This window comes from Arachis ipaensis, chromosome B10 (assembly GCF_059453495.1).
Source record: "Arachis ipaensis isolate K30076 ecotype BB chromosome B10, ASM5945349v1, whole genome shotgun sequence".
NCBI classification, from domain to species: domain Eukaryota; kingdom Viridiplantae; phylum Streptophyta; class Magnoliopsida; order Fabales; family Fabaceae; genus Arachis; species Arachis ipaensis.
In genome coordinates this window covers 133,327,376-133,339,746 of record NC_142435.1, presented here as the reverse complement: position 1 = coordinate 133,339,746, position 12,371 = coordinate 133,327,376, and the positions used below count along the sequence as shown (strand labels likewise).

The 12,371-nt window shown below is 42.0% G+C and overlaps 1 protein-coding gene and 1 non-coding gene across 2 annotated transcripts; both read right to left on the bottom strand.

The window, feature by feature from the left end:
- Positions 1-448: 448 nt before the first annotated feature.
- LOC148581776 (small nucleolar RNA R71) lies at positions 449-556 on the bottom strand. The gene has a single exon (XR_015895927.1). It is a non-coding gene; the product is annotated as a small nucleolar RNA R71 (small nucleolar RNA).
- Positions 557-10,599: 10,043 nt separating this feature from the next.
- On the bottom strand, positions 10,600-11,316 carry LOC148581775 (uncharacterized). The gene has a single exon (XM_088493671.1). It carries the CDS (start codon positions 11,314-11,316, stop codon positions 10,600-10,602), a length of 717 nt encoding a protein of 238 aa, XP_088349797.1.
- Positions 11,317-12,371: the final 1,055 nt, after the last annotated feature.

Genomic DNA, 12,371 nt, shown 5'->3' with positions numbered 1-12,371 from the left:
ATTACAACAATCCAGAGATACCCTTTAAGAAATTTTCGAACAGGAAAAGGATATGGCAGCCGAAAATAACAATAATGCAAGGAAGATGCTTGGTGACTTTACTGCACCTAATTCCAATTTACATGGAAGAAGCATCTCCATTCCTGCCATTGGAGCAAACAATTTTGAGCTGAAACCTCAATTAGTTTCTCTGATGCAGCAGAACTGCAAGTTTCATGGACTTCCATCTGAAGATCCTTTTCAGTTCTTAACTGAGTTCTTGCAGATATGTGATACTGTTAAGACTAATGGAGTAAATTCTGAAGTCTACAGGCTCATGCTTTTCCCTTTTGCTGTAAGAGACAGAGCTAGATTATGGTTGGATTCTCAACCCAAAGACAGCCTGAACTCTTGGGATAAGCTGGTCACGGCTTTCTTAGCCAAGTACTTTCCTCCTCAAAAGCTGAGCAAGCTTAGAGCTGATGTTCAAACCTTCAGACAGAAAGAAGGTGAATCCCTCTATGAAGCTTGGGAAAGATACAAACAGTTGACCAAAAAGTGTCCTTCTGACATGCTTTCAGAATGGACCATCCTGGATATATTCTATGATGGTCTGTCTGAGCTATCAAAGATGTCACTGGACACTTCTGCAGGTGGATCCATTCACCTAAAGAAAACGCCTGCAGAAGCTCAAGAACTCATTGACATGGTTGCTAATAACCAGTTCATGTACACTTCTGAAAGGAATCCTGTGAGTAATGGGACGCCTATGAAGAAGGGAGTTCTTGAGGTTGATACTCTGAATGCCATATTGGCTCAGAATAAAATATTGACTCAGCAAGTCAATATGATTTCTCAGAGTCTGCATGGAATGCAAGCTGCATCCAACAGTACTCAAGAGGCATCTTCTGAAGAAGAAGCTTATGATCCTGAGAACCCTACAATAGCAGAGGTAAATTACTTAGGTGAACCTTATGGAAACACCTATAACTCAACATGGAGAAATCATCCAAATTTCTCATGGAAGGATCAAAAGCCCCAACAAGGCTTTAATAATGGTGGAAGAAACAGGTTTAGCAATAGCAAGCCTTTTCCATCATCCACTCAGCAACAGACAGAGAACTCTGAACAAAATGCTTCCAATTTAGCAAATCTAGTCTCTGATCTATCTAAGGCCACTGTAAGTTTCATGAATGAAACAAGGTCTTCCATTAGAAATCTGGAAGCACAAGTGGGCCAGCTGAGTAAAAGGATCACTGAAATCCCTCCTAGTACTCTCCCAAGCAATACAGAAGAGAACCCAAAAGGAGAGTGCAAGGCCATTGACATAAGCGCCATGGCCGAACCTGTAAGGAGAGGAGAGGACGTGAATCCCAAGGAGGAAGACCTCCTGGGACGTCCAGTGATCAATAAGGAGCTTCCCTCTGAGGAACCAAAGGACTCTGAGGCTCATCTAGAGACCATAGAGATTCCATTGAACCTCCTTATGCCCTTCATGAGCTCTGATGAGTATTCCTCTTCTGAAGAGAATGAGGATGTTACTGAAGAGCAAACTGCCAAGTTTCTTGGTGCAATCATGAAGCTGAATGCCAAATTATTTGGCATTGATGCTTGGGAAGTTGAACCTCCCTTGTTCATCAATGAACTAAGTGATCTGGATCAACTGACATTGCCTCAGAAGAGACAGGATCCTGGAAAGTTCATAATACCCTGTACCATAGGCACCATGATCTTCAAGGCTCTGTGTGACCTTGGTTCAGGGATAAACCTCATGCCCCTCTCTGTAATAGAGAAACTGGGAATCTATGGGGTGCAAGCTGCTAAAATCTCACTGGAGATGACAGACAGCTCAAGAAAACAGGCTTATGGACAAGTAGAAGATGTATTAGTAAAGGTTGAGGGCCTTTACATACCTACTGATTTCATAGTCCTGGATACTGGAAAGGAAGAGGATGAATCCATCATCCTAGGAAGACCTTTTCTGGCCACAGCAAGAGCTGTGATTGATGTTGACAGAGGTGAAATAGTCCTTCAATGGAATGAGAACTCCCTTGTATTCAAAACTCAAGGATCTCCCTCTGCAACCATGGAGAGGAAGCAGGAAAAGCTTCTCTCCAAGCAGAGTCAACCAGAGCCCCCACAGTCAAACTCTAAGTTTGGTGTTGGGAGGCCACAACCAAACTCTAAGTTTGGTGTTAAACTCCCATATCCAAACTCTAAGTTTGGTGTTGGAGAGTCTCAACAAAGCTCTGCACATCTGTGAGGCTCCATGAGAGCCCACTGTCAAGCTATTGACATTAAAGAAGCGCTTGTTGGGAGGCAACCCAATGTTTATTTATCTAACTCTATTATTTTTCATATTTTCTTAGGTTAATGATCATGTGGAGTCACAAAATAAATATAAAAACTGAAAACGGAATCAAAAACAGCAGAAGAAAAATCACACCCTGGAGGAGCATCTGTCTAGCGTTCAGCGCCAGAACAGAGCATGGTTCTGGCGCTGAACGCCCAAAATGGGCAGCTTATGGGCGCTGAACGCCAGAACAGGCATGGTTCTGGCGTTCAACGCCGGAAATGGCACATAGATGGGCGTTGAATGCCCAAAATGGCCACCAACCTGGCGCTGAACGCCTAGAGTTGGATACAAAGGCATTTTTACATACCTAAGGGGTGCAGGGATGTAAATCCTTGAAAACCTCAGGATCTGTGGACCCCACAGGATCCCCACCTACCTCCACTCACTTCTTCTCACCACTCTCTTTCACACAACCCCATAAACACTCTTACCCAAAAACCCTTCACCAATCACCTCAAACTCTCTTCCCCATCACCTCTTCACCACTCACATCCACCCACTCTTCCCAATAAACCTACCTCATAAACTCCACCTACCTTCAAAATTCAAAACCAATTTCCCACCCAAACCCACCCATATGGCCGAACCTTAACCCCCCCTCCATTCCCTATATAAAGACCTCCATTCTTCACCAAATTCACACAACACACCCCTCTACACTCTCCTTAGCCGAAACCACATCTCCCTCTCCCTCTCCATATTTCTTCTTCTTCTTCTTATATTCTTTTGTTTATTGCTCGAGGGCGAGCAATATTCTAAGTTTGGTGTGGTAAAAGCATAGCTTTTTTGTTTTTCCATTACCATTGATGGCACCTAAGACCGGAGAATCCTCTAGAAGAGGGAAAGGGAAGATAAAAGCTTCCACATCCGAGTCATGGGAGATGGAAAGGTTCATCTCCAAAGCCCATCAAAACCACTTCTATGATGTTGTGGCCAAGAAGAAGGTGATCCCTGAGGTCCCTTTTAAACTCAAAAGAAATGAGTATCCGGAGATCCGACATGAAATTCAAAGAAGAGGTTGGGAAGTTCTAACAAATCCCATCCAACAAGTCGGCATCTTAATGGTTCAAGAGTTTTATGCCAATGCATGGATCACCAAGAACCATGATCAAAGTAAGAACCCGGATCCAAAGAACTATGTTACAATGGTTCGGGGGACATACTTAGATTTTAGTCCGGAGAATGTGAGGTTGGCGTTCAACTTGCCATACATGGAAGAGAACGCACGCCCCTACACAAGGAGAGTCAACTTTGATCAAAGGTTGGACCAAGTCCTTATGGACATATGTGTAGAAGGAGCTCAATGGAAGATTGACTCCAAAGGCAAGCCGGTTCAACTAAGAAGATTGGACCTCAAGCCTATAGCTAGAGGATGGTTGGAGTTTATTCAATGCTCAATCATTCCCACTAGCAACCGGTCTGAAGTTACTATAGACCGGGCCATCATGATCCATAGCATCATGATTGGAGAAGAGGTGGAAGTTCATGAGATTATACCTCAAGAACTCTACAAGGTGGCTGACAAGTCCTCCACCATGGCAAGGTTAGCCTTTCCTCACCTCATTTGCCACCTATGCAATTCAGCTGGGATTGACATAGAGGGAGATATCCTCATTAAAGAGGAAAAGCCCATCACTAAGAAAAAGATGGAGCAAGCAAGAGAGCCCAGTCATGGAGCTCAAGAGGCGCAAGAAGCTCATCACCATGGGATTCCGGAAATGCCTCAAATGCACTTTCCTCCACAAAACTATTGGGAGCAAATCAACACCTCCCTAGAAGAATTGAGTTCCAATATGGGACAACTAAGGGTGGAACATCAAGAGCACTCCATCATGCTTCATGAAATAAGAGAAGATCAAAAAGCAATGAGGGAGGAGCAACAAAGACAAGGAAGAGACATAGAAGAGCTCAAGGACATCATTGGTTCCTCAAGAAGGAAACGCCACCATCACTAAGGTGGATTCATTCCTTGTTCTTATTTCTTCTGTTTTCGTTTTCTATGTTATGTGCTTATCTATGTTTGTGTCTTCATTACATGATCATTAGTAGTTAGTAACTATGTCTTAAAGTTATGAATGTCCTATGAATCCATCACCTCTCTTAAATAAAAACTGTTTTAATTCAAAAGAACAAGAAGTACATGAGTTTCGAATTTATCCTTGAACTTAGCCTAATTATATTGATGTGGTGACAATGCTTCTTGTTTTCTGAATGTATGCTTGAACAGTGCATATGTCTTTTGAAGTTGTTGTTTAAGAATGTTAAATATGTTCGCTCTTGAAAGAATGATGACTAGGAGACATGTTATTTGATAATCTGAAAAATCATAAAAATGATTCTTGAAGCAAGAAAAAGCAGCAAAGAACAAAGCTTGCAGAAAAAAAAAAGAAAAAAAAATAGGCTAAAAAAAATAGAAAGAAAAAGAAAAAGCAAGCAGAAAAAGCCAATAACCCTTAAAACCAAAAGGCAAGGGCAAATAAAAAGGATCCCAAGGCTTTGAGCATCAGTGGATAGGAGGGCCTAAAGGAATAAAATCCTGGTCTAAGCGGCTAAACCAAGCTGTCCCTAACCATGTGCTTGTGGCGTGTAGGTGTCAAGTGAAAACCTGAGACTGAGCGGTTAAAGTCAAGGTCCAAAGCAAAAACAAAGAGTGTGCTTAAGAACCCTGGACACCTCTAATTGGGGACTTTAGCAAAGCTGAGTCACAATCTGAAAAGGTTCACCCAATTAAGTGTCTGTGGCATTTATGTATCCGGTGGTAATACTGGAAAACAAAGTGCTTAGGGCCACGGCCAAGACTCATAAAGAAGCTGTGTTCAAGAATCATCATACTAAACTAGGAGAATCAATAACACTATCTGAACTCTAAGTTCCTATAGAAGCCAATCATTCTGAACCTCAATGGATAAAGTGAGATGCCAAAACTATTCAAGAGGCAAAAAGCTATAAGTCCCGCTCATATGATTGAAGCTCTGTTTCATTGATAGTTTGGAATTTATAGTATATTCTCTTCTTTTTATCCTATTTGATTTTCAGTTGCTTGGGGACAAGCAACAATTTAAGTTTGGTGTTGTGATGAGCGGATAATTTATACGCTTTTTGGCATTGTTTTTAGTATGTTTTTAGTAGGATCTAGTTACTTTTAGGGATGTTTTCATTAGTTTTTATGTTAAATTCACATTTTTGGACTTTACTATGAGTTTGTGTGTTTTTCTGTGATTTCAGGTATTTTCTGGCTGAAATTGAGGGACTTGAGCAGAAATCAGATTCAGAGGTTGAAAAAGGACTGCTGATGCTGTTGGATTCTGACCTCCCTGCACTCAAAGTGGATTTTCTGGAGCTACAGAACTCGAAATGGCGCGCTTCCAATTGCGTTGGAAAGTAGACATCCAGGGCTTTCCAGCAATATATAATAGTCCATACTTTGGCCAAGAATTGACGACATAAACTGGCGTTCAACGCCAGCCTTCTGCCCAAATCTGGCGTCCAGCGCCAGAAAAGGATCCAAAACCAGAGTTGAACGCCCAAACTGGCACAAAAACTGGCGTTCAACTCCACAAATGGCCTCTGCACGTGCAACACTCAGGCTCAGCCCAAACACACACCAAGTGGGCCCCGGAAGTGGATTTATGCATCAATTACTTACTCATGTAAACCCTAGTAGCTAGTTTATTATAAATAGGACCTCTTACTATTGTATTAGACGTCTTTTTGACAATCTTGGGATTACCTTATGATCCTTTGATCACGTTTTGGGGGCTGGCCATCTCGGCCATGCCTGGACCTTCACTTATGTATTTTCATACGGTAGAGTTTCTACACTCCATAGATTAAGGTGTGGAGCTCTGCTGTTCCTCAAAGATTAATGCAAAGTACTACTGTTTTCTATTCAAATCTTCTTATTTCGCTTCTAAGATATCCATTCGCACCCAAGAACGTGATGAAGGTGATGATTATGTGTGACGCTCATCATCCTTCTCCCTTATGAACGCGTGCCCGACAAACACTTCTGTTCTACATGAATTAAGCTAGAATGAATATCTCTTAGATCTCTTAACCGGAATCTTCGTGGCGTAAGCTAGAATGATGGCGGCATTCAAGAGAATCCGGAAAGTCTAAACCTTGTCTGTGGTATTCTGAGTAGGATTCAATGATTGAATGACTGTGACGAGCTTCAAACTCGCGATTGTTGGGCGTTAGTGACAGACGCAAAAGGAGGGTGAATCCTATTCCAGCATGATCGGGAACCGACAGATGAATAGCTGTGCCGTGACAGGTGACAAACCCCAATTTGACGGTTTGTTTTGCATTGGATTTAGAACATTTTGATAACCTTTTGTCACATTTAGCCTAAGAATTAGCATGGTTTTGTTATCTCTTCCATAATTGTGCTCAAGTGTAAAAACATGCTTTTTAAGCCCTATTTTGATGAATTCTAGTTTCTATTTGATTCCATAAGATGCCTTGATGTGTTTGCTAGTAACCTCAGGTTGAAATAGGCTAGGCATAGATCAAAGGAAGCAAGGAAGGAAGCACACAAGTGGAGAGAAGCATAAAAAGTCAAAGAAGCAAAGTCAGCCATGCACGTGCACGCGCACAAGGCGCTCGCGTGCACATTACAGAATCGACCAGGGACGCGCATGCGTACCATGCGCGTACGCGCCGATGCTGGCACATGACCTCATTAATGCAACACGTGCCTGGCGATTTGAGAGGGTTTCTGAACCCATTTTTGGCGCCAAATTGCTAAGGGAAAGGAATAAAAGGATGAAGGATTAAGGGGAAGGCATCATTATCATTTAGGATTTTGATGACTTGAAACTAATCACTTTTTTAGTGAGTGTTAGTTTTGAGAGTTAGTTTCTAGAGAGAGAAGCTCTCTCTTCTCTCTACGATTAGGATTAGGTTTAGGTTAATCTCTCTTCTTAGATCTAGGTTTAACTCATGCTTTGATTCACTTTTCATTTACCAATTCCTAATCTTCTCCTCTTTCTCTTTCTAGTTGTGTGCTTTAATAATTGTAATTCTTCATTTTGTTTTGGATATATTGTTGTTCCTTTGTTTTCTTTCAATAATGCAATTTGAGGTAATTCATGATAATTGTGATTTCCTTGATTGTTGTTGTTAATTCTTTACATTCAATTGTAGTTAGAATTCATTCTTGTTGTGATTGACTATACTTTTCTTTTGTGCCTTCCAAGTGTTTGATGAAATGCTTGGTTGGATTTTAGTGTAGATTTTGTTCCTCTTGGCCTAGGTAGAGTAATTAGTGACACTTGAGTTATCTAATTCCTTTGTTGATTGATAATTGGAGAGATTGCTAATTGGTTTGGAGTGCACTAAAGCTAGTCTTTCCTTGGAAGTTGGCTAGGACTTGTGGCTCAAGTCAATTCATCCACTTGACTTTCCTTTAATTAGTAAGGGTTAACTAAGTGGTAGCAATGAACAATTCTCATCACAATTGAGAAAGATAACTAGGATAGGACTTCTAGTTCTCACACCTTACCAAGAGCCTTTTATAGTTGTTAGTTTATTTCCATTGCCATTTACTTTTCATGCCTCTCATCCAAAACCCCAGAATAACTCATAACCAATAACAAGACACTTCATTGTAATTCCTAGGGAGAACGACCCGAGGTCCAATACTTCGGTTTATAAATTTTAGGGGTTTGTACTAGTGACAAACAAATTTTTGCATGAAAGGATTAGTGATTGGTTTAGAAACTATACTTGCAACGAGATTTCATTTGTGAAATTCTAAACCGTCAAAAATCCAATCGTCAACAAGGTGCGTGAGCATATGATTCACTGAGAGGAGGGGATGTAGCCACTGACAACGGTGATGCCCTTGCATATAGCCAGCCATGGAAAGGAGTAAGACTGATTGGATGAAGATAGCAGGAAAGCAGAGGTTCAGAGGAACAAAAAGCATCTCCATTCGCTTATCTGAAATTCCTACCAATGAATTACATAAGTATCTCTATCCCTATTTTATTATTTCATATTCGAAAACACCATTATCACTTTATATCTGCCTGACTGAGATTTACAAGGTGACCATAGCTTGCTTCATACCAACAATCTCCGTGGGATTCGACCCTTACTCACGTAAGGTATTACTTGGACGACCCAGTGCACTTGCTGGTTAGTTGTATCGAAGTTGTGACAATTATGAATTAAGATCAAAGCACCAAGCTTTGGAGCCATTACCAGGGATTGTTCGAGCCTGGACAACACAATTTCGTGCACCACATATCGAACGGCGCCACATTCCACTACAAAGGAATCACCCTTCCGATTAGCATACGGAACGGAAACAATGATCCCAGTAGAGATTGAGGAAGGGTCGCCTAGAGTCGTTCATTACAATGAGGAAGCCAACTCCCAACTTCAAAGGGAAGAGCTCGACCTACTTCTGGAAATCCAAGAAAGAGCTCGGATCAGGGAAGAAGCACTAAAACGTCGAATGGCTTCCAAATATAATCAAAAGGTAGTGCCAAGAGGTTTCGCTGAGAATGATCTCATCCTAATCCGAAATGACATTGGAACAACTCGACCCGGAGAAGGAAAGCTGGCAGCAAACTGGAAAAAACCCTACCAAGTCATAGAAGTACTTGGGAAGGGCTACTACAGACTGTCCGAACTCGATGGACGAGAGCTTCCCAGATCATGGCACGCCTGCAACCTAAGAAGGTACTATAGCTAGAAAAGGTATGATGCACTCTTTTTCCTGAAAAGGTTTTTTAATGAGGCACCAAGTTGAGATTCAGAAATTATCCGACTTAAAGGGATGAAAAACTCCCGCATGTATATATTTGCACTTTCTTTTGAATAAAATATATTTTAGATATTCTACAAATTCTCAAGACGCATTAATCTGAAGCATTCATCGTCCGATTATAAAGCAACAGATCGGCAGAAAGTGAAAAACAGATTCACTGCACGATCACGATAAAGACCAAAAGAGATAAAAACACAATTCATCTAAAGGTCCACCAAAAAAAGATAGAAACCACCTTCTACAAATCGGCAAAGATGAACACAGAATAATGCAAGAAGTTATCGAAAGTGATCCAGAAAAAGAACCTGACGAGGTCTTATGGATTGCTAAATAATAACTTAAAGACTGGCCGACATTAAGAAGTCGGACCAAGTCAACCCAAGTTATAAGTAAACCCTGGAAAGAGGTCTGGCCAACCTTATTAAAGAGGATTACTTTAACTTCGAAGGGCCCGATATGACAAAATCAGCCCAAAACATAAAGTTATAAAAGTAATCCCTGAAAGAGACCTGACAAAGGTCCAAGAAAGAGGATTACAAAATAACTTAGAAGAGATCGACATGACGAAGTCGGTCTCCTACAACAAACAAGTTATAAAAGTAATCCCTGAAAGAGGCCTGACAAAGGTCCAAGAAAGAGGATTACGAAATAACTTAGAAGAGATCGACATGACGAAGTCAGTCTCCTACAACAAACAAGTTATAAAAGTAATCCCTAAAAGAGACCTGACAAAGGTCCAAGAAAGAGGATTACAAAATAACTTAGAAGAAATCGACATGACAAAGTCTGTCTCCTACAACAAACAAGTTATAAAAGTAATCCCTGAAAGAGACGTGACAAAGGTCCAAGAAAGAGGATTACAAAATAACTTAGAAGAGATCGACATGAAGAAGTCGGTCTCCCAACAAACAAGTTATAAAAGTAATCCCTGAAAGAGACCTGACAAGGGTCCAAGAAAGAGGATTACAAAAATAACTTGGAAAAGGACGACACAAGAAGTCGGCCTCCCACAAAAGTAGTCCATGAAAGAGACCTGACAAAGGTCCAAAAAAGAGGACTACAAAAATAACTGGAAAGAGGACCAACGTAAAGAAATCGGTTATGGATTGCTAGAAATAAATACAAGTGAGAGCGAGAAAATCGAAATACAAGTTGGATCCACACATCCACGACCTCAAAGGATCCAAGCTACAAGCAATAAGTACAAAGCAATCCAAAGAGGCCGAGCAGCAAGGCTCCAGCACTCTCAAAACCCAGAAAGATGCCAAGACAAGTGCAAACAAGCATGATATAAAATACAATATTATAACAAGCTTCAGGGTCAGGCCCAAAAGCTTGAAAGTTACTTGTTATTTTTTCAAAATAAAAAGTTGCTAAACAAGCAACCAGAAGGAGTATCAACAGTCAGCAAAATATTCAAACTACAAAATAAAGAGTTCAAAAGCCCACAAGCCGGGCTATCTACACAAATATCCAAGAAAATTCAGCTAAGATTAGAAGACTTCTCGGCAGCATCAGTCTGAGGTGAAGGAGGGAGAGCCTGGAGAGGCATTGCATCCACTGTACCGTCGTCCCTATTCAGAATTTGACAATCAGGATCTAACTCCGGACGAACGATCCCAGCAGGAGGAGCTATAGAAGTCGACACTTTAGCAGCAGGCGCAGGAGGAGGTCCGACATCATCGTCATCCTGGTCGTCGGGGACAATCTTACCATCCCTTACAACGTTGTCCAAGCTGAAGAGAGTAAGGTCAACCTCAGGATCAAGAACTTGAACCTGCTCCTTTAAATTATCATAAGCAGCATTTACGCTGCCGACAAGATGACCTTGGAGCTCGGAGTAGTCAACTCGGGCAGACTCCAACTCCTCCCTCAGACGCACCACCTCCCGATAAGATGTGACGTAACTGTCTTTATGCCTCAACGCAGTGTCCTCGGCCAATCTCACATAAGCCGCCAGGGCAAGAGAGCTAGCCTTTTCGTTCTCCAGATCCTTCTCCAGTTTGGCTACTTTCACCTCAAGCTCCTCCTTCAAGCCCTTCATCCGATCAAACTCTTGTTTGGCCTCCTCCATGAAGGCCTTGGTGGCATGGAGAGGAAGATTTTGAGCAGTTCGATACAGGGCAGCCCCCATATGGGCCATCTTGATGCTGCTCCGAGTTATAAAATCTAAATGGCGAAGGAGCAAAATGTCATCCATGGGGAGGGCATCATAAGGACCGATCTGTTGGTCAACAAACTCTACCGCATCAAAGTCAGGAGTGTCAAGGTTGAAAGGCTCAATTGTTTTTTGCTTCTTGTTGGGCGGAGCACCAGAAGCAGCTGCGGAAGACTGTGGAGGGTCGGCTAGGTGAACCCGAGGAGTGGGAATCACCTTCCTCGGTCCAGGAAAACTCGGCACGGGCGGCTTCACCTGAACTTGAGAAGATCCCTCTCTCGTCGCCTTGGTCGAGATATTTTGAGCAGCAGCAGCCTTCTTTGCCTTCTTGAAGGCCTTCATGGAATCGTTGTTTTTCGACATCTCTGAAAATACAGAATCGACCACAGTAATGGGTTACAATCACAAAAAAGAAGAAGCAAAACTAAAAAGCAAGTATAGAAACAAGTCAGACAGTACCCAAAGCAGTTCGAACTAAAGATGGATCACTCAAAGATCTTTTTGTATCAAGATGGGGTGGTTCCCCCTATAAATCTTCAAGAACAATTACAAAAGCCCGCTCAACCTCGTCAAGCATCTCCCATGTATAGCGAGACACTCTCGCATTCTTCTACCACTCTAGAGGGAAAGCAGGCTCGTCATTCTCATCAAGAAAAAAAGGGGCGGACCCCCTCAACAGCACGGACTCTAAAGAAATAATTCTTAAAGTCCTTAAAAGACTCATCATACATGGCAAAAACTTTGTGACCCTGGGCCGACCTGAAAGAAACCCAGGAAGCTTTCTTTTTGGAAGAACCTCCAGGCTTGGCAGAAACAAAAAGATAGAGGAAAAGAGTCTGAGAAGGTGTTATGCCTAACTCTTGGCAAAGCAGGTAAAAAATCTTGATAAAACCCCAGGAATTCGGATGAAGCTGGGATGGGGCAATATTACACGACCACAACAAATCGGTCTCGAAAGCAGTAAAAGGAAAAGTAATGTCCAACTGGCTGAAGAAATATTCATAGGCGTAGAAAAAGGGACGCTCCCCCTCGACAGAAGTAGGAAAACAAACCCTCTCGTCAGAGTCGGGCGCCACAAGCTCATAATCTCTCTCTCG